Source organism: Nelumbo lutea, chromosome 2 (assembly GCF_056320005.1).
Source record: "Nelumbo lutea isolate HS-2025 chromosome 2, American lotus-T2T, whole genome shotgun sequence".
In the NCBI taxonomy this organism is placed as follows: domain Eukaryota; kingdom Viridiplantae; phylum Streptophyta; class Magnoliopsida; order Proteales; family Nelumbonaceae; genus Nelumbo; species Nelumbo lutea.
This window is the reverse complement of record NC_142685.1, coordinates 24,211,558-24,230,582: the sequence shown is the minus strand read 5'-3', so window position 1 is coordinate 24,230,582 and position 19,025 is coordinate 24,211,558. Positions and strand designations below refer to the sequence as shown.

General features: G+C 43.7%; 3 protein-coding genes across 3 annotated transcripts; all 3 read right to left on the bottom strand.

Moving 5' to 3' along the window:
* Positions 1 to 4,572: 4,572 nt before the first annotated feature.
* Positions 4,573 to 5,818, bottom strand: LOC148869247 (uncharacterized). Its single transcript, XM_088969904.1, has 3 exons — positions 5,770 to 5,818; positions 5,240 to 5,670; positions 4,573 to 5,166 (listed from the first exon to the last, which is right to left on the bottom strand). Exons 1-3 carry the CDS (start codon positions 5,816 to 5,818, stop codon positions 4,573 to 4,575), a joined length of 1,074 nt encoding a protein of 357 aa, XP_088826030.1.
* Positions 5,819 to 8,754: 2,936 nt separating this feature from the next.
* On the bottom strand, positions 8,755 to 12,537 carry LOC148869246 (uncharacterized). Its single transcript, XM_088973403.1, has 3 exons — positions 11,582 to 12,537; positions 10,910 to 11,298; positions 8,755 to 9,431 (listed from the first exon to the last, which is right to left on the bottom strand). Exons 1-3 carry the CDS (start codon positions 11,744 to 11,746, stop codon positions 8,993 to 8,995), a joined length of 993 nt encoding a protein of 330 aa, XP_088829529.1. The 5' UTR covers positions 11,747 to 12,537; the 3' UTR covers positions 8,755 to 8,992.
* A 1,718-nt stretch (positions 12,538 to 14,255) lies between these two features.
* Positions 14,256 to 18,108, bottom strand: LOC148869245 (polyadenylate-binding protein-interacting protein 6-like). Its single transcript, XM_088967449.1, has 3 exons — positions 17,798 to 18,108; positions 15,478 to 15,960; positions 14,256 to 14,687 (listed from the first exon to the last, which is right to left on the bottom strand). The coding sequence occupies exons 2-3, from the start codon at positions 15,931 to 15,933 to the stop codon at positions 14,559 to 14,561; spliced, it is 585 nt and encodes a 194-aa protein (XP_088823575.1). The 5' UTR covers positions 15,934 to 15,960; positions 17,798 to 18,108; the 3' UTR covers positions 14,256 to 14,558.
* Between the last annotated feature and the right edge of the window lie 917 nt (positions 18,109 to 19,025).

Genomic DNA, 19,025 nt, shown 5'->3' with positions numbered 1-19,025 from the left:
AGTTCGGACGGACTACACGCCGTTAAACACGTGGCGGACAGAGATCTTAATGACGATCAAAGACGCTCCGTACGTTAAGTGGCCACCTCGCCTAAAGGGAAATCCGAACGAAAGAAATAAGAATTTGTATTGTAGTTTCCATAGAGACCATGGTCATAGCACCGAACAGTGTAATAACCTCCGGGACGAGATAGAGGGGCTCATCCATCGCGGATACTTGAGAAACTTTGTACAACACAACAATAACAATAAAGCAGGTCGGCAAGAGGAGCACGAAAAGGATGCCCCCAAGTCTAGTAACAGACCTGCCGAACCGTTGCAGAAGCAGCCTCCGGAAGAGAGGCTAGTTCGGGGAACCATCCATGTAATAGTGGGAGGTTTGGTGGTAGCGGGGTGTACCTCGGCAGCATCCCGGACTTCAGTTCGCGAAGCAGCCCTCGAAGAACGGAACCCCCCAAAGAGACCAAAGACCGAAGAACCAATCTTTTTCACGGAGGACGACGCGCGAGGAGTCCACTACCCCCATGAAGACGCGCTTGTCATTAAACTAAGGATCAGCGACTTCGAGATCAGGCGCGTACTCGTAGATTCGGGCAGCTTAGCGGACATCCTCTTCAAATCAGCATTTGACCAGCTGCAGTTACAGAGGAGCGAGCTGAAGCCCGCAAACACTCCCTGGTGGGTTTCAGCGGAGAGGAAGTCAGGCCCCTCAGAAAAGTAACTGTCCTTGTGGAAGTCGGCACATGGCCTTGTGCGGTCAGACTCAACCATGATTTTCTGGTAGTCGCGACCCCCTCCCCATACAATGCCATAATAGGGCGGCCGATCACGCATATCCTACGGGCGGCAGTCTCCACCTACTATTTGGCCATGAAGTTCCCTATGGACTTCGGTATAGGGGTAGCGCGGGGCGACCAGCTCAAGTCCCGCAAGTGCTACGTTGCCGCCCTGAAGGGAAAAACCAAGGCGGCCGACGACCTCAAACTGGAGCGGCCTGCGGAGCAAGGTGAGGAGCGAGCTTCGCCCACGGAGGAAACTGTCACAATCCCGACTTCAGCTACGGACCCAACTCGCACACTAAGCATCGGAGCTTCCACCGAAGACCCCCTACGAGCCGAACTGGTGAGTTTTTTACTTCAAAATTTAGATATTTTTGCCTGGTCTACGACCGACATGCCCAGCATTAGCCCCAGACTGATAACTCACAAACTTAATACTGACCCTGTAGTCAGACCTGTTAGACAGAAGAAACGCAACTTAGCCCCAGAACGCTGGAGAGCGGTCGACGAGGAGGTCGAGAAGCTCCTCGCAACAAACTTTATAAGGGAAGTCCATTACTCGAGCTGGGTGGCCAACCCGGTGTTGGTAAAAAAGGCAAGCGGCAAGTGGCGCATGTGCGTCGACTATACCGACCTGAACCGAGCTTGCCCGAAAGATTGCTTCCCCCTCCCCAGAATTGACCGCCTAGTGGACGCGACCTCGGGAAATGAGTTGCTAAGCTTCCTGGATGCCTACTCGGGCTACAACCAAGTTAGGATGAACCCATCTGATGAGGAAAAAACTAGCTTCATAACCAAGTTCGACCAGTATTGCTACAAAGTCATGCCCTTCGGACTAAAAAATGCCAGAGCGACTTTCCAAAGACTTGTAAATAGGCTATTTCGGCCCCTGATTGGTACGAAGATAGAGTGCTATGTGGACGACATGGTCGTCAAGACTCAGTTTTCACAAGAATTAATACAAGACTTAGATTCTGTTTTCCAAATCTTGCGTCAGTTTAGCATGAAGTTGAACCCCAACAAGTGTGTCTTCGGTGTCACCACGGGCAAGTTCCTAGGCTACATTGTCAATCGGCGCGGTATTGAGGCCAACCCGGACAAAATAAAATCCATTCTAGATATGAAACCACCTCGGAAAGTAAAAGAGGTTCAGAGGGTAAACGGCCGCATAGCCGCTCTAAGCCGCTTCTTGTCTAAGTCAGCAGACCGCTGCCTACCCTTCTTCAAGGTAGTCAAAGGCAAAGGGTTTGAGTGGACCCAGGACTTCCAGTTCGCGTTCAACGAACTAAAAGGTTACCTCGCTAGTGTGCCAACCTTAGCCCGACCCGAGATGGGCGAGGTCTTAGAACTGTACCTCTCGGCGAGCGACGAGGCGGTCAGTTCGGTACTGATAAAAGAAACAGACCGGGTCCAACGACCCATCTATTATGTTAGTAAAATTTTGCAGGGAGCAGAGGCAAGGTACCCGGAGATAGAAAAACTAGCATACGCCCTAGTAATAGCAGCTCGGAAACTCTGCCCATACTTCCAAGCTCACACTTCCATCGTCCTAACTGACAAACATCTTAGACAAGTTTTACTCATACCCGAGGTCTCCGGTCGACTGACGAAATGGGCCATCGAACTCAGCGAGTACGACCTCCAGTACAAACCGAGAACCGCTATCAAGGCCCAAGCTTTGGCAGATTTTATTGCTGAGTGCACTTTCAGCCACGAAGCCCTACAGGTCGAGCCCGAGGTCCCCAGTTTGGGCGAACCCGGAGCTCCTAAGCCCATAGAGTCCGAACCCCGTGAAGTAGCAGCCAGTGTGGCATCTCTCATAGTCAGGCGAAGCGCGAACTGGGATGAGGAGCCCTGGATCCTTCACGTGGACGGTTCCTCGAACCGGCAAGGCAGCGGAACTGGAATAGTCTTGTGCGGCCCGGGCGGCACAAAATTAGAATGCGCACTACGCTTTGAGTTCGCGGCATCCAACAACGAGGCAGAGTACGAAGCACTGATCGCCGGGCTGGACCTAGCGCGAAAGGTAAAGGCAAAACACTTGGTCATCTGCAGCGATTCTCAGCTCATGGTGAACCAAGTTACCGGGGAGTACGAAGCACGTGATCTCTCCATGATCGCATATTTGGCCAAAGTAAAAGAAGCCCTGCTCAATTTCCGGTTACACATCATCAGGCAAATCCTGAGGTCAGAAAACACTGAGGCCGACGCCCTGTCCCGGTTAGCCAGTACGAGTCACAACAATATGAGAACTGTATAGAGGACTTACCTCGGCCTAGTATTCTCGGGAGGACAGAGGAGGTCGCTCCCGTCTTAGAAGCAGAGTCGAGCTGGATCGATCCACTTGCGAGCTTCTTGATAGACGGAACCCTCCCTGCAGAACACAATGTGGCCAAGAGGGTGCAGCGCCAGGCGGCCAAATACGTCATAATAGACGAACGGTTATACCGACGGTCGTACACGCTCCCCTATTTGCATTGCCTACGACCTACCGAAGCCGAGTTCGTACTCCGCGACACTCATGAAGGCCTGTGCGGCGGACACTTGGGGGGCAGAGCACTCGCCCAAAAGGCACTTCGACAAGGATACTATTGGCCAACGATGAAGGCAGAAGTTGTCGAGCTCGTCAGAAAATGTGACAAGTGTCAGAAGCATGCTAACATCCACCATCAACCTGCCTCCGACCTCAAATACCTCGCTAGCCCGTGGCCCTTTGCACAATGGGGCATCGACCTCCTAGGGCCATTCCCACCAGCAACAGGCGGAAGAAAATTCTTAGTTGTTGCAGTAGATTACTTTACGAAGTGGATAGAAGCCGAACCTCTGGCAACTGTTACGGCTCGAAACATACAGAACTTCTTTTGGAAGAACATAGTATGTCGGTTCGGGTTACCTCGGGTACTAATCTCCGACAACGGCAAACAGTTTGAGGATATCAAGTTCCAAGAGTGGTGCCAGAACATGGGGATTCGGCAAAATTTCACGTCAGTCGCACACCCGCAGGCAAACAGTTAGACGGAAATAATGAACCGAGCCATCTTGCGCGGACTGAAAGCACGTCTGGATCGAGCTAAGGGATTGTGGGCCGAAGAGCTACCAAGTGTCTTATGGGCTCACCGAACTACCGAAAAAGCAACCACGGGAGAAACCCCCTTCAACCTCACCTACGGCACCGAAGCAGTGACCCCGACTGAAATCGAAATACCAACGTTGCGATTAGAAACATACGACGATCGGACGAACGGAGACGAGCTACGTACCAACCTCGACCTACTGGACGAGGTAAGGGACCTCGCGCACATCCGAACAGCGGCATACCAGCAGCAGGTAGCTCGCTACTACAATAGCAGAGTTAAGCAACGAAGCTTCCGAGTCGATGACCTGGTCCTTCGTAAGATTATGGTGCCCGAACCCGGCATGGGCAAGCTTGGACCTAATTGGGAAGGGCCCTATAAAGTAAAAAGAGCGCTCGGGGGCACATACGAACTCGAAACTTTGGAAGGCAAACGAGTACCTCGAACGTGGAACCTCGTGAACTTAAGGCGATACTACCTATAAACCACCAAGCGAAGTGGACGAAATCAGGCCCTATGTGCCACAAGGCAAGCCAAGAGGAACTTCGGTGTAGACAAACAAAGAAGAGCACATTATCAGCTCGGCAAAAAATCAGTTCGCGGCATAAAAGACCACGGAAATTTAATAACCCGGCAAAGAAACAGTTCGGGGAAGATGAGCAAGGGGAAAAAGACAATACTCCATTGCAAGAAACAGTACATTGGCAAAAAAAAAAAATTTACATGCCCGGAGCCACTTCTTCACCATCGGAAGGCACTTCAACAACACCCGAAGGCCCTGCCTCTCCTTTAGAGTCCGGCTTGCCATCGGCAGCATTGGCCATCTCCTGAGTTATACGCGAAGTGGTTATGACACTTACATCGAGGTCGGGGTACATATTCCGGATCATCCACCGGCTCAACTTGAACCCCCTCTTGTAAGAGTCCACCATCAGATCGTCAAAACGTGGAGAAGCAATGTAATCTTCAACTGCCTTCTTCTTGGCGTCTTCAATGCCTTGGGAAAAAATATGTGTTCTTTCCCTGATGTCCTCTTGAAGATATTTGACTTGATGCTGCAAATCCAACTTCAAGTCCGCCATATGCTTGACAACTACCCCCATGGCCTCGGCGTCACGCTGAGACCTCGCCTGTCTGGCCATCGCGACGCGAGCAGCCTCTTCAGCAGCATAAGCAGCCGCCTCAGCAGCCCGGGTATTTGCCTCTGCAGCACGGAAGGCTTCTTCAGCAGCATGAGCGGCAGCCTCAACAGCTCGCGCTTGTCGCGAGCTCCTCTCCACTTGGGCCGCCAAGGCATGAATTGAAGAATTCACCTACCAAAAGAAACAAGTGAGCAAATGACAGCAGAAGCAACATAATAAAAAAGGAAGACAGAATCTAACTTACCACCATGGCATGTGTTACGGCGCGGCAAGCGACCTGATTAAAGGGAAGATCGGTCCATGCCGTGACCTCCTCAGGGAAAGTAGCATCCCTACTCTTTTGAAGAGCGTAGTTCGGCGTCAACACGCTCCTAAACTCCCCTTGAGCTCCCGAGCCTGAGGGCCCAGCCCGCGTATGAGCAGACCCGGAGTGAGCAGGAGCACTTGAGTACGCAGGAGCGCCCGTATGAGTGGTCTCAGCGTAAGGCGCCCCGACAGTTTCGTGCACCGGTGGAGTCACTTCGGGCTCCCTGGGCAGATCCTCCGGCGTATGGTCTGGGGCTTGGGGCTCCTCACCCAGGGGCAGCTCGGTACGAGTTCGCTTGGCGACCCGCTTCCTCCTCTTCATACCTTGGAACAAACACCCCCCACGAGTTCTCTCCGCGTCCATCACACCTGCAGAAACGAGTTCGACATCAGAAAAAATGAAAAGAACAGAGCAAGCAAGAACCGCATAGCTAGAAACCTACCCGAACTCAGGCCGGCTGCAATAACCTTGGCCTCCATTAAGTAGTGGTGGCATTTTAAGCCTTGCCGCGCCCATTGCCGGAGGCCCTTAACCGTTTCTTTATCGAGAGTCACGCCTAAATCGGGAGCGGCCTCACCCCACCTGGTCTGAAAAGGCCATCCTTGTGCACTTCGCACGCCGAAGTAGTCCCGCTTCCACGCCGGGACCTTGTTAGGAAGATCGTGCAGAAGTTTAAAACCCTGGCGAGGAGTAAGGTAATACGCCCGTCTCCCCCCAGGAAGAGGACCCGCCTGTCTCTTGAGCATCAAGATAGAGGAGAATATCTCTAGGTCCAAGGGGAAGTTCTGCTCGCAAAAAAGGGAAACTGTCCCCACCAGGTTCCGAATAGAGTTCGGATGAAGCTGGTCAATGGTGACACCGAAGTGGTTTATGACTTCGACGAGAAGGGGATGGAAAGGAAGTCGCAACCCTGCAGCGAGCTGCTCTCGAAAAATCACGATATCGTCGGGACCGTGTTCCCAAGGAAAGCTACTCGAAGGGATAAAATATGTGTACCCCCCAGGAAGATTGTAAGACAGAAGTATTGATTGAAGCCCCTCAGGCGTCATGGTCGAAGGACCAAACCTGTCTAGCATCCGACCTCGGCGGGAGGTAGACGCCAAACTGCTCGAAGCGACTCGACCTACTGGTTCGTAGTCCTCAAGCTCCACCTCAGGATCACTGAGGCAGTCTGGGGACACGACTCGGTTGGTGGAACCTACGTCGGCCCTACTCGAAGAATCATCTGAGATATCAAAGCTAGACATTGGGGAAAAGACGGATTCAAGAAAGTACTAACCGGAAAGTTTGAAGAACAAGCCAAAGAACCGTGAAGATTGTATAACCAGCCTTGAGTGGGGGGCAATTGATGAAGGAAGATTTGGCCCGACCTCTCTATTACGTGACACGTGGCAGAAACAATAGCTCGGCAAAAGGGGCCAAGCCTAGGCGGGAACAAGGGGACACTAGCGGACTGAGCTCCCTATCGGGGGCTCGAATTGACCCACCTTGTAACAGCTTGGGACACACTTCGCCGAACTGACCCACCTTGTAACAGCTCGGGATACACTTCGCCGAATTGACCCACCTTGTAACAGCTCGGGACACACTTCGTCGAACTGACCCACCTTGTAACAGCTCGGGACACACTTCGCCGAACTGACCCACCTTGTAACAGCTCGGGATACACTTCGCCGAACTGACCCACCTTGTAACAGCTCGGGATACACTTCGCCGAACTGACCCACCTTGTAACAGCTCGGGATACACTTCGCCGAACTGACCTGCCCTATAGATACCTCCGAGCTCAAGACCGCCTCGCTCAGCACTTCGCATCACTTGGCACCAAAACCAAAACAAGTCGTACCACGCCTGACACTAAGGAAGTTCGTGCCCAAGGGCGCCGCGCCTGACTGACTTGGGATCTGACGTTTGGCGGCAGCACCCTAAACGACCACCTGCCATCGCCACTGACACCGCCATCTCCAGTTAGATGACGGTTAGGCAGCGACGGTTCTGTCTTAGCAGAAAGGACGACGGCCGAATTGACAAGCACAAGGGTAGTCACACTTGACCTGACAAGGGCCCCGGGACAAGTGCACGAGGTGACTATAAGAGCCCCCTGCCCCCCGACAACGGAGGTATGCAAACTTTGCGCTATTTGGTATTACCTTGCTTTTGAAGGATTCTAACTTGAGCTTCGAAACCTCTACACCGGGTTCCCCCCGGAGCTTCTCCATCTCCTCCGTTTCAGGTTCCCTGCTACCCTGTTCGGAAGCAAGGCAACAGACAACTAAGACCGGCCGGATCGCGCTCCATCAGGATATGATAGGCAATGATTTGAATTCAAATCCGATCAAAAAGTCAGATATTCGGATCTAATTCGATCTAATTTATTTTCTTTAAAAAATAATAAATTATTAAAAGAAAAATAAAATATACTAATTTAAATAAAGAAAAACAAAAAATATAAATATTTTTTAATTATTTTCATCATATCTTTTCCCGAATCTCCTTTAACGGAAGAAATAGAAGCTCAAGAAGGAATACCAAAACCTAATTCACTCGCTCGCTCAAGCCGTTGCGCTAACACGCAACCAGCGCAACGGCAGCGCGCTAGCGCGTGCATCCGTTTTGAATCTTGCTGGATCTTCTCGGATTAGATAGGGTGTGAACCGAATCCAAATCCGAAATCGGATTTCTGATCAGATCCTATTATTCAATTCAAAGATCCAAATAGGGGTGATTCGAAATTTGACCAAATATGATCAGATCTCGAATAAAATCGGATCATAATTCGATCCATTTGCACCCCTACCCTCATTATCTATCACTGCAACAACTATCGTCACCATTGGTAAGAATTTATGCACCTGCTATTGTTAAATTAGCTAGATTTTGTGAGAAGCATTCATAATTTTCCATTACCGTCATATCGTGTGTTAACCCATGTTGTAACTGAGATGCATGGAATCATAACACAAGGTGTGGACTGAAATGCAACAATCCTTGTAGAACACATACAGAGGTGTGGTGTTGTTCAATCCACACATCTTTGCCCACAGTGCAGAACAAATACCTTGTTAGGGGGGGTGGTGTGTTTTCATCCACACCACACACCACCGAATTTCTCATCTACGCTGTAGAACACCCCCTAAAATGTCCATATCAGCGTCAAACCCTGGTGTGAAAAGTGGTGACCCATGATCCAACACAACCCGACCCTAAATGGATCATGGTGTCTAGTTCGGGTCACTAGACAGGGGACCCTAACCTGGGTTTTTTTCCCGGATTGGAAGGTGTTGGGTTGATTTTTTTACGGGTTGTGAGAGGTGGGGCTCCCTGCACCTCCCATAAAGGTTGATGGACATGGTTTCTGCTGTTCCTTCGTCTTTCAGATAATAACAAGATCTTTGCATAATTTAAGCTATGTCACTTCTCACCCTCCCACCCAGAAAAATGATAAAACAGAATAAGAAACCCTGTCACACACTCGCATCCACATTGCAATCAAACAAAAAGAGGTAAAAGAAAAAACCAGAGAAATACATGTGAAAGTGAAGCCACCAATATAGCAGGGAAGAAGGGAAAGAGGAGGGGGAAAAAGAATTACATGGGATTGGCCAGCCTGTTGATGACTATTAATGACTGAGTCAGTCAGTAAAAGATACACAAGTTAAATGAAGATCAGACCACCATCATTGTCAAGTGTCAACCTCCCAAGATGCGCTTGAGACCTGCTCGTTGCTCGGAAGATAATCTTGTTGGGAACCTCACTTCGAATTTAATCCTCAGGTTGCCCTTCTTTCCTGGCTCCTTTGTTATTGGCATTCCTTCCTCTTCAACCACAAGCTCATATCCTGGGCTCAAAATATCCGATACTGGGATTGCAAGGTCACGACCATCAAGTGTCACAATGTTCACTGTGGTCCCTGACAATGCTTCTGCTAGTGAAACCTTCTGGGTCAGAATGAGATCATTACCATCTCTCTTGTACACATTATGGGGCTTCTCGTCAATCACAAAAACAAGGTCAGCTGGCAGCTGGTTCACCTGTTCATTTCCCTTGTCCGGGAAAGTGATCTTTGTTCCCTTCTTCCATCCAGGCTTCACATCAATTGTTAAGATTTCTGATTCTTGAACAAGCTGTCTGTATGTATATGTATTTTAATTTTTAATAAGAGAAATGACAATCAGCAAAGCGAAACCATATATTTAAACTTTAAGTGCATGAATGAATGTGTGTAAATTGTAAGCCACCATGATCTACTCCCTTAGCAAACCATGCAATTAATGAGTGTTGGGATCTCCTAACCCACCAAAATCTACATTCTGAACATGTTACCAAACATATAACCAACCATGCCGTAGCATTGAACTATTATCGATTTTAAACACTACAGAAGCCACAGAAGTAATATTATTAAAATAAAGTTAATAAAAACCAAGTTCTGAACTGATTTCCATGTTACGTGTTTGAGAGCAATGCTGGACTTAAATGAGCAAAGTAGCTCCAATAAATCATATTTTAGTTTGGTGAACTGTAACAATCAAAGAGAAGAAATTGCTCCAGGTTTAATCTAAAATTTTGGTTGAGCTTATAATTTTGATTTCTTTTTACACCCTGTTTCTTTTCTGCCTTTATTTGGTTGCCCCAACCAAGCAGACAAAGTTAGCAACACAGATTTCAAGGGAAAAGATTCAGTCATGCTTTACAAGTCATCTTTGGAAGCACAAATCTGGATAATCATGTATGTTTTTTTTTTGCCCCATATATTTTAGAATTCTCATGATTCCTGTGTTTACCATCATATGAAAAGCGGCATCCTACAAAGTTGGTCAAGTAAAAGGGAGATCAGGGCATCTAATGAAATCTTCCAAGACACTCCAAATTAACAAGCTTTCATGTTAACCTTGGTGCAAATTACTACGCTATGTTTTGTAATTGTTATACTAGATATCATCTAGAAATGTCAACCATGGTGCAAATACCTCAAAAAGGCTAACTTTTTTAGATGAAATGTGGGCTTTCTAACCCTCCTTGGCTTATAGATATTTTAGACAATGGCCACCTACATATTATTGTTTTCCGTTAGTTAAGTTGCAGTTACCAAAAAGAACATCATTCTTACATGACTAAAGACTCAGATAATTTATGACCAGAATAAATGTTCAGAAAAAAAAAAATGAAATGATGCTTTTAGAAATATATAACTTTATATTTAAGTTTTGCTGGCCGTGTTTTTAAATATGAAAAATAAGTACATAACCCTGCTCCAGTTGAACGTAAACAACTCAGAAAGGCAATTTTTTAAGACAAGGATACTGAATTCAATACCAGTCCATAACTCATAAAAGGTGCCCTTGAAGTAACATGTCATCCAAAATCAAAACTAACAACATAGTTTCACTAAAGCTAAAAATATGCAGAGTTGTTATTGCAAACAAGAACCTAGCCGTAAGAAAGGTCTCCAGCATATCATAATCCAACCAACACAAGAATCTTAAGAAAAGAGGATGCTACGTTTACCATTTGATAGAGATAATTTTTATAATCTGCAAAACACCCTGATAAATATGGCAAAAAATGTAAAAATTTAAGTACTTCATGGAGAGTAATGCCCATACCCATTAACATCGACCACATTTCTAGAGATCTTCATCCTCCTTGTTGACCCAGTGTAGAGCTCCTCAAGGCTGCATGGTAGCTTGCTCTCCACCGGAGGGGGCTTCCGTGGAGTAGTGCCTCCCCCAAAAACATTATCGCTCCCACCAAAACCCCCAAAAACTCCATCTTGGAATCTTATAGGCTTCCCAGGTCCCGTTGAGCCAAACCCAAAAGGGCTGCTCCCAAAAAATTCGGCGAAGATGTCCTCTGCATTTCGGGGATTGAACTTTGAAGAACTTCCATTGGGAAATGGGAATCCACCACCACCGGTACCCGGAGGGGGGGCGCCCTTTAATCCTTCTTCCCCATATTGATCATAGACTGCCCTTTTCTGTGGGTCGCTCAAGACCTGGAGCAAAATGGACAACATATGTATAATCAGAATTCAAATATCGGTCATTGTAAATTATCCGGGAAAACATGTTCGTGCATGTCTGGTTTCAGTAGGTTTAATTGCTTATTCAGCTCAGAAACCTTAAAATCCATAAATAACTAAATAAATAAACCAAGTTATTCCTGTTAAATTAAACCTCCCAATGCCCAAAATGCGTAATGAAAGTGAACATTTGCAGAAGTAATGAGCTTTTGAAGGAAAAGGAAGAAGGTAAAATGGGAGTGATAGGGAAACTCACTTCGTAGGCTTCGGAGATCTGCTTGAATTTGGCTTCTGCTTCTTTTTTGTTGTTTGGATTCTTGTCCGGATGCCATTTCATGGCTAATTTCCTGTAAGATTTCTTGACATCATCATCAGTTGCATTCTTATTCACCTTCAAGATATCGTAGTAATCGACTCCCATCCCGACTCGGAACAAGAACAATGAGCACCCAGAGAAGACCGCAACGAAACCCCGATACTATTATAACTGTCGGACCTCCAATGACGTTATTCTTCAAAAAGAGATCTTCGATCACAAGTCACAACCGTGATCTCTCCCAAAAAAACAAATATTCGGGGATCCTCCGGGACTAATGAATCGTATCCTATCAAAAACAGATTGAACTTTTTTTTTGGGTAGAAAACAGATTGAACTACTGAGAAAGACAAAAGAAAGGTACCACCATACCCCGCTTTCCCAATACAAAACCTTGAATCTATTCAATTTCTGCCCAATATAAGACCAAATTCCTCATTTCTCTCCGCAAACTTCCTCCAAAAGCACACAAAAATCCCGAGCCACAAAGAATCCCTGAGGTTTCAGCGATTCTTTGAAGCAAAACAATCAGATTATCTAAGAAGCTTCAACAAAAAAGCACCTCTCGAATTATAAACTAGGAACGTATAAATTATAAAACCTTGAAAGCATGCAAAATTGAGATTACAGGAAAAAAAAGAAAGGATTTGATATTCGTAGATTCCCGAATAGGGAAGAAATCCTCCTTAAAATCTCCACGGAGCATGTAAACCGTTTAGAAATCTGTGCAACGGTTTGAGCTGCAAACAAAATAAGAATCCTCCCTGTGTTTGACAGAGTCTTCAATTTGAATCAGCGAATCAGAAAGAAAAAAAGCAGATTCTGGGGCGAAGAAATGAAACGCGAATTGAAAGGGAAAAGCTGGCTTCCTTGTAATAATAAAGCCAGATAAGAGGGAAGGCACGTAACGAACTGGTTATTTATGGGTGTTGGTGTTAGACGTCCAACCGGCTGGTCGGGTTCTGGACTTCTGGTCTTGGCTCTTGAATTTTCGCGCCCCCATTTCCACCGGATACGACCGGTTACATAGGTAAAATTACGAAACTACCCTTTCAAGGGCAACGTTTCCGCGGGAAGACGCTGCTCCGTCGACCGGGGCCCGGGTCGGAACGCGCGAACCAACCGTTTGGAAGGGCTGAGCTGGAGATTCAGTTAGGCTCTGCTGCTTTGAAGCGGATAAGGGCCTGTTTGGTTCTTTGTGAGGGTTGAGAGCTGTTTTCAGCTACCATGAAGTGCTCCGGATAATCTATTTTACATAGGGATAATAGACTTTTCCTACTTTTTGAAGGTAAAGGTAAGGAAAGAAAGGAAAAAGTAGGGAAATCTATATAATAGACTTTCCCTCATATGTTTAAACTGTTTGTCATTCTTTATTATTATTATTTTATATGGATGGACCTTCATCACTGAGTTGTTTAATCTGTATACAGATGTATCTAGCTGATGATTCTCCAGAATCTCCACGTCTTCCAGACACCTTGGACATTGGCGATGTGCCAGATGAAGGTCCAATCCACAGGTGGTTTCCAAACAGAATTGTTTAATCTGTGCGCATGATGTGTGCCATGATCTCTTAGTGCCTATTTGGGAGGGAGTGTAGAACTTCTGGCTTTCCACAGGTGGTTTCCAGGTACCAGGGTTTCATACCGAAAGTCTATTAAGTTATGTTTGGTGAAAATCCAAAGATCCCAAAGGGTCCAGATGCCATGGACCGGGCCTAAGTAGATGAGCTTCTCAGGAACGCGGCTGTCCAAGTGGCAATAGAGCAAACCATTTATGGCAAACAGAATGGTCCTGCTTCATTTGAGTTTTTGGATCATAACATTGATGATAGAATGGTGGAACATTGTGAATATTCCAATTCTGAACTTCTGAAGTGAATTGATGTAAGGTGTTATTGATGCCAACTGCATCAAAGAGAAACAAAAAGAAAGCCAAAATCAGAAGCAAAAATTCCATCTGAAGCTCAAGTTCTCCTTTGTGTCGCAGGCAGGGAGCTATTTTGTGTTATTTGATTCTTCATCGCTTGATTAAATCATTCTCATTTCTCTTTAGTATATAACTAGAAAACCGGTGTTGCTCTCTGCATACCATTCTCAAAGGTGGGGAAACGTAATAGGCCCACCAACGCCCAAATCTCTCTTTTGATGATGCACTTTTTTTTTCTTCTTTTGAAAATTTTGATGATGCACTTGGGTATTATTATTATTTTTTGTGGAACACTTGGTGGGTATTATAGCACAGACAATGACATGTTAATTTAATATTATTACCAATAAAATGCAGTTTAGTTACTAATAATTCAGCCACGTCCACAACCGATTATGTAATATAGAGTAGGAAATCACATGGCACACATCATGCGCACAGATTCCGGACCCCACCAATCAAAGTATCTCCATCTCACCAATGGGATCTTCCAATTTTGGTCCTACTTCAACTTTCACAACCACCCAATTTTTGGGGGTACTTTTTTTTTTTTTTCTTTTGCTTTCAATGAAAATGACTTTCTACCCAATTCACTTCTTTTTAGGATGGAACAGGACCTGTTCGGGCCCTCCGCAGGTGCATTGCAAGAAGTCAAACACAAACAAAAGAACATCAATCAAACGGATAAAGGGAGAAAAAACCATTCACTTTCATTCGAGAGGAGTGTAATCCTCACAAGGGATGAATTTACCCGGGTAAGTAACTTATCGAAAAGGACGGAGCCTAAAAGAAAAGGGAGAATGAACAAAACAGTGAAAAATTACAACATGTATCATTGTCGATATTCAACACCTCAGTTGACCTCTTTTCTTGCTTCTTATCCACACGATACAAAAACAGGAAAAAAAAAAGAGCAGAGATAACGCCTTCTTCACCATATCTTTCCACTTATTGCCCCCGATTGCGTCAGGAGGCAGATGGTGATTGACTAGATGATGATCCGCTGGCTTCCCCTAGTATTCTTCAGCCTTATGGATGGACCTTCATCTGGCACATCGCCAATGTCCAAGGTGTCTGGAAGACGTGGAGATTCTGGAGAATCATCAGCTGGATACATCTGTACATAGATTAAACAACTCAGTGATGAAGGTCCATCCATATAAAATAATAATAAAGAATGGCAAACAATTTAAACATATGGGGGGAAAGAAAATCTTGAGCTAAGCTTGAAAATGGAATGCGATTATCTAAATCTGGTTGTTCTAGACCAATTTATGGATTTAGATTGGAACATTTTGAATTGCCTTACAAAATTCACATGATATAGTTGATTGAAATAAGGCAGGAAAAGATATCAATCTAGAAAAAGATCCAACTATAAAATATAGATTAGCATGTATCCTGGTCAAATAATTAAGTGAAGAGTGCATTTTAAATAAAGCAGAACTAAATATGCCTAGTAGGTTGAGGTTAGAGTTAACAGGATAACATAAAATGTAATGAATACCAATTAGCTGCCTAATCCACCTACAATGTCAATTAAATGGATAGAAATGGTGTGCCTGGTATTATTATTTTTGTTGTTTAAATCTTCTAAGGCTGCTGAGGTGCATCATAATTGCATATACTTGCATATTCTTCCAAATCTTGAAACAGATAAATCTCCCACCAGAACAAAGAAAAAAAATGGAAAAAGGACAAATACTGAATCGAACCAGAGTAGCAAAATGGTGATTATCATGCTTTATTGGTTGAAGACATGCATATTCAGGTTCAAGGAACCAAAACACAAAAGAAAGAATTTTTTACAGCTTCCAATGAATTAGAACTAATCAACTTTGCTACTTTCCTTATTCCTATTTGGGAAATTGAAACAGGAGAGCTAGTTTAGAACAGAACTATAGTACCTCAAGTTGGCGGAGCATGTCAACAGAGGCTTCTAGGTCACCTGCATTTGCAGAGTATACATCAGCTAGTGACTGAGCTGATATACTGGGAAACATGGATTGTAGATATGCCAGATCCATCTCATAATCATCATGTGGGTTGTGCTTTTCTGTTGAATAACTGGGACTGCATGACCATGAATCACGAGAACCACCAACCATGTGGCTTTTCTTAGTTAAATCCAGGGAATTGAGTAATTCTTCAATACCACAAACATTATAGTCAAGAGAAGTTTTTCCTGGAAACTGGTTCTCTTCTGCATCCTTCTGGCTCTTATGTGCAGACCACACAGCTGTATCACCAGTATTAGAATCATCACTTGTTATCTCAAGAACTTTATTCTCAGCATCCTCTCGTTTGGAGAGTGGTACATATGATGCTGCATAAGGATTCAAAGAAGAATTTCCTGGCTTCATTGTCTCAGCTCATAGAAGAGATTCTCACTGCTCAATCATAATGGAAGCCATCATTATTAGAAGACAAACAGGTAATACACTAATTTAACAAAGAATACAGAGAATCAAAAAGCATAGGAGCTTTGACAAATAAAGCAATAGTCTCAACTATATGAATGTTCTCTGAAGATCCCGGACTACACACAAGTTGGCACATTGACTGCCCAGAATTTCAATTAGCAAAAATTCCTCTTTACTGATCTTCTGGATTTGAATACTGGTATGCATAATAGATAAAGTTACAGGTATGCTAAAAATCATGCTTACTGAGATATCATCCAGATCTTACTGAAGCCCCTCCAGAGGCATGTAAAGCACAGAAATTTTAAGGACCAAAGGAAAAAGGACCATGAAGACCAATCATATAAAGTAATGAAAAGGAGGACTAGAGCCCACCAGTATAATTAATTATCAAAATTCGCTTCCTTCAGAAACCCTGCTAATTTGAATAATGGTGCATATTTAAGATACAGAATAGCTAAAGATGTGCACATGTCATACCTAATAAAGGTGGTAGCAGAATCGCTTGAAAACCCCATCTTATTTATTTATATTTACATGTATGCAATATAAAGTTAAACCACATATATGCTGGTAAAGTAACTGTTTAATTAAGAAGAGTATCAAGGTTGAGTATGTGTAAAGGATGCCACCTGATAAGTCTATCAAGGCTCCAGAATAGATTCATGATTTTTCAAAGAATTTTCAGTCAGAAATAAACTCTAATATTGTGGTAAGAACTTAGAACTAAAAACAAAAACAATGAATTTTAGAAGCAAAAGAGTTCTTCCTATATATCTACCGTACTACAAGTTTACATGCTGTTCTGTCCATCAATACAAATCATATTGACATATACGCATGCACATGTAGACAAAGAGAAACTCTGATGATAAAGTGATTCATAAATTCAAATGAATAATGCTGATATGGGTTGAAAACGCAATTAGCATGTGATCGCATCATCTTGTCTTTCTGCAACAAATCAGCTCTGAAGAAAAAAGTTGGACAGGGAAAACATATTAATGTTCAAGATAACGACCTGCTACGCACCCAAGATCAACAAGAATATGATCCATATAGATGAAACATACTTCTCAAGTGAAATTGTACGTGAACAACATGAAATCTAACCAAAAGAAAGCAGAGAACTATATTCTTCGCATCGAAAGGTAATGGTGGCAAAACCAGGAAATTTCGGGAACAGAATCTAACTTTTTGCAACTATCTCCAATTTAAAATGTTAAACCAGACATTAACTTTTAGTAGATTAGAATCTCTTAATAAATAATGGCTGTCAAAAGAAAAAGGCACAAGTGCTCAGAAAATACACTTGCATTCAGAAATACAGGAAAAGAAGAAAGTCAATATAAAATGGTACGATTTTATTATCTCAAAGGAGTTCTTAATATAGCTTACTCCAAAATAGAGCACGAAAAAAATACAGTAATTCAGAACTTGTATTACCGCGGGAAGAACCACAATATCAGAAACAATTATAATTAACTAAAATATATAAAATTAAGTGAATTAATGTCTAGAATTCCAAGAAACCATTAATTTCTCGAGGATTCATCCTTTTCTTTCTTACTCTAAAGAATATCAACATCTGTATATAATCAATCATGGAAAAAGAAAAATTCAAGAAAACATCGCACATCAGGCACCAAGAAAATCAAAAGAATGAACAACAGGCACAATAAGGCGCCAAGACCTCCAAGATAAAAAACAGATCAGTCCCTCAATTATGTAAACGTTGGAAAAAGAACAAAAAGAATAAGCTAACAAATGAAACAGACGAAGAGGACGTTCGATCAAAACCTACCTGTACAGGAAGACGAAAAGCTTAAGACAATCACTCTGAAACCCTAGTTTGGCACCGTTTGATCCCGAAAGAACCAAAGATTCGTGAAAGTTCGCAAGAATTATTGGTTGCGTGTCGAAGAATTCGGTTTGGGGAGAGGATGCCGGAGATCACGCCAGGAGAGAGCGAGACTGCAAGAGTTCAAGAGGAGTTACGAGATGCAAAAAAAGTAAGAAAAAGAAGAGGAGAAGATTTGTCGAGGGAAGGATGAATCGAAAAGTGAGATGAAAATAATGGAAGTATCTTTCATTGATGACGCTGATATAGGAGTTGAGACTCAGAAGCTGGTAGATCTATATATATTACAACGAAATTGAAAACCCAAACTTTAATACCAAAAATATCCCTAGCCTTTCTACGTTACGACACATAAGTAATTAAGTATAATTTTGTAAGGAAGAATCTTAAGGGCATATATGTCATCCAGTTCTCGTGGGACCATTTGTTTGCTTGCTTATCTGAGACACTGAGAATTCGGTTTATCGAATGGTTCTTGTCCAGCGGTCCAAGTGTCCAACCAATTTGATGGTTGGTTATTTGGTGGGCCAGGGCATTAACAAATAACTGTCTATGATTATGGGACTCCTCGGATCATCGTTAATTTGTAGTCATAAACAACGGTCCAACCAAAGCAAAGACTTGGTCGAGAAGAGGTAGAGCATCAACAAAATGAGCTGTTTTTGGTTTGACTCATGCTATCAAGCGCGAAGAAGCTGTCAAATTTGGAACGTAAAATCAATGTTGTCAAATTTTGGAAAACAAAAAACAAAACTCGGATTAGACCGGATGGTTGAACAGTCATTTAAGAATCAGCTGTCAAAACAGTTTTTAGGCTGCCTAGTTGACTGGTTCTTAAAATTTAACTAAACTTGTTTTGATATAAAATAGCTTTAAAAATAACATAAAACTATTATTATTATTATTATTATTATTGTTATTGTTATTGGTATTATTATTATTATTATTCAAACGGTCGAACTGACAACTAGACGATTTTGTGTTCTGGTCCGAGACTGGTAACATTGCCATAAATTAAAGCAGATATGTTGATCTGGATATATAATGGGACCATCAACCAAGAGAGAGAGATGGTCAATGGAATTGTGGTTCCCATTGACCAATTTACGTACTCTGTGAAAGTGATACCTTTTTCAGATTTGGGTAAGTTGAGTTTACTAAGTAGAGGATA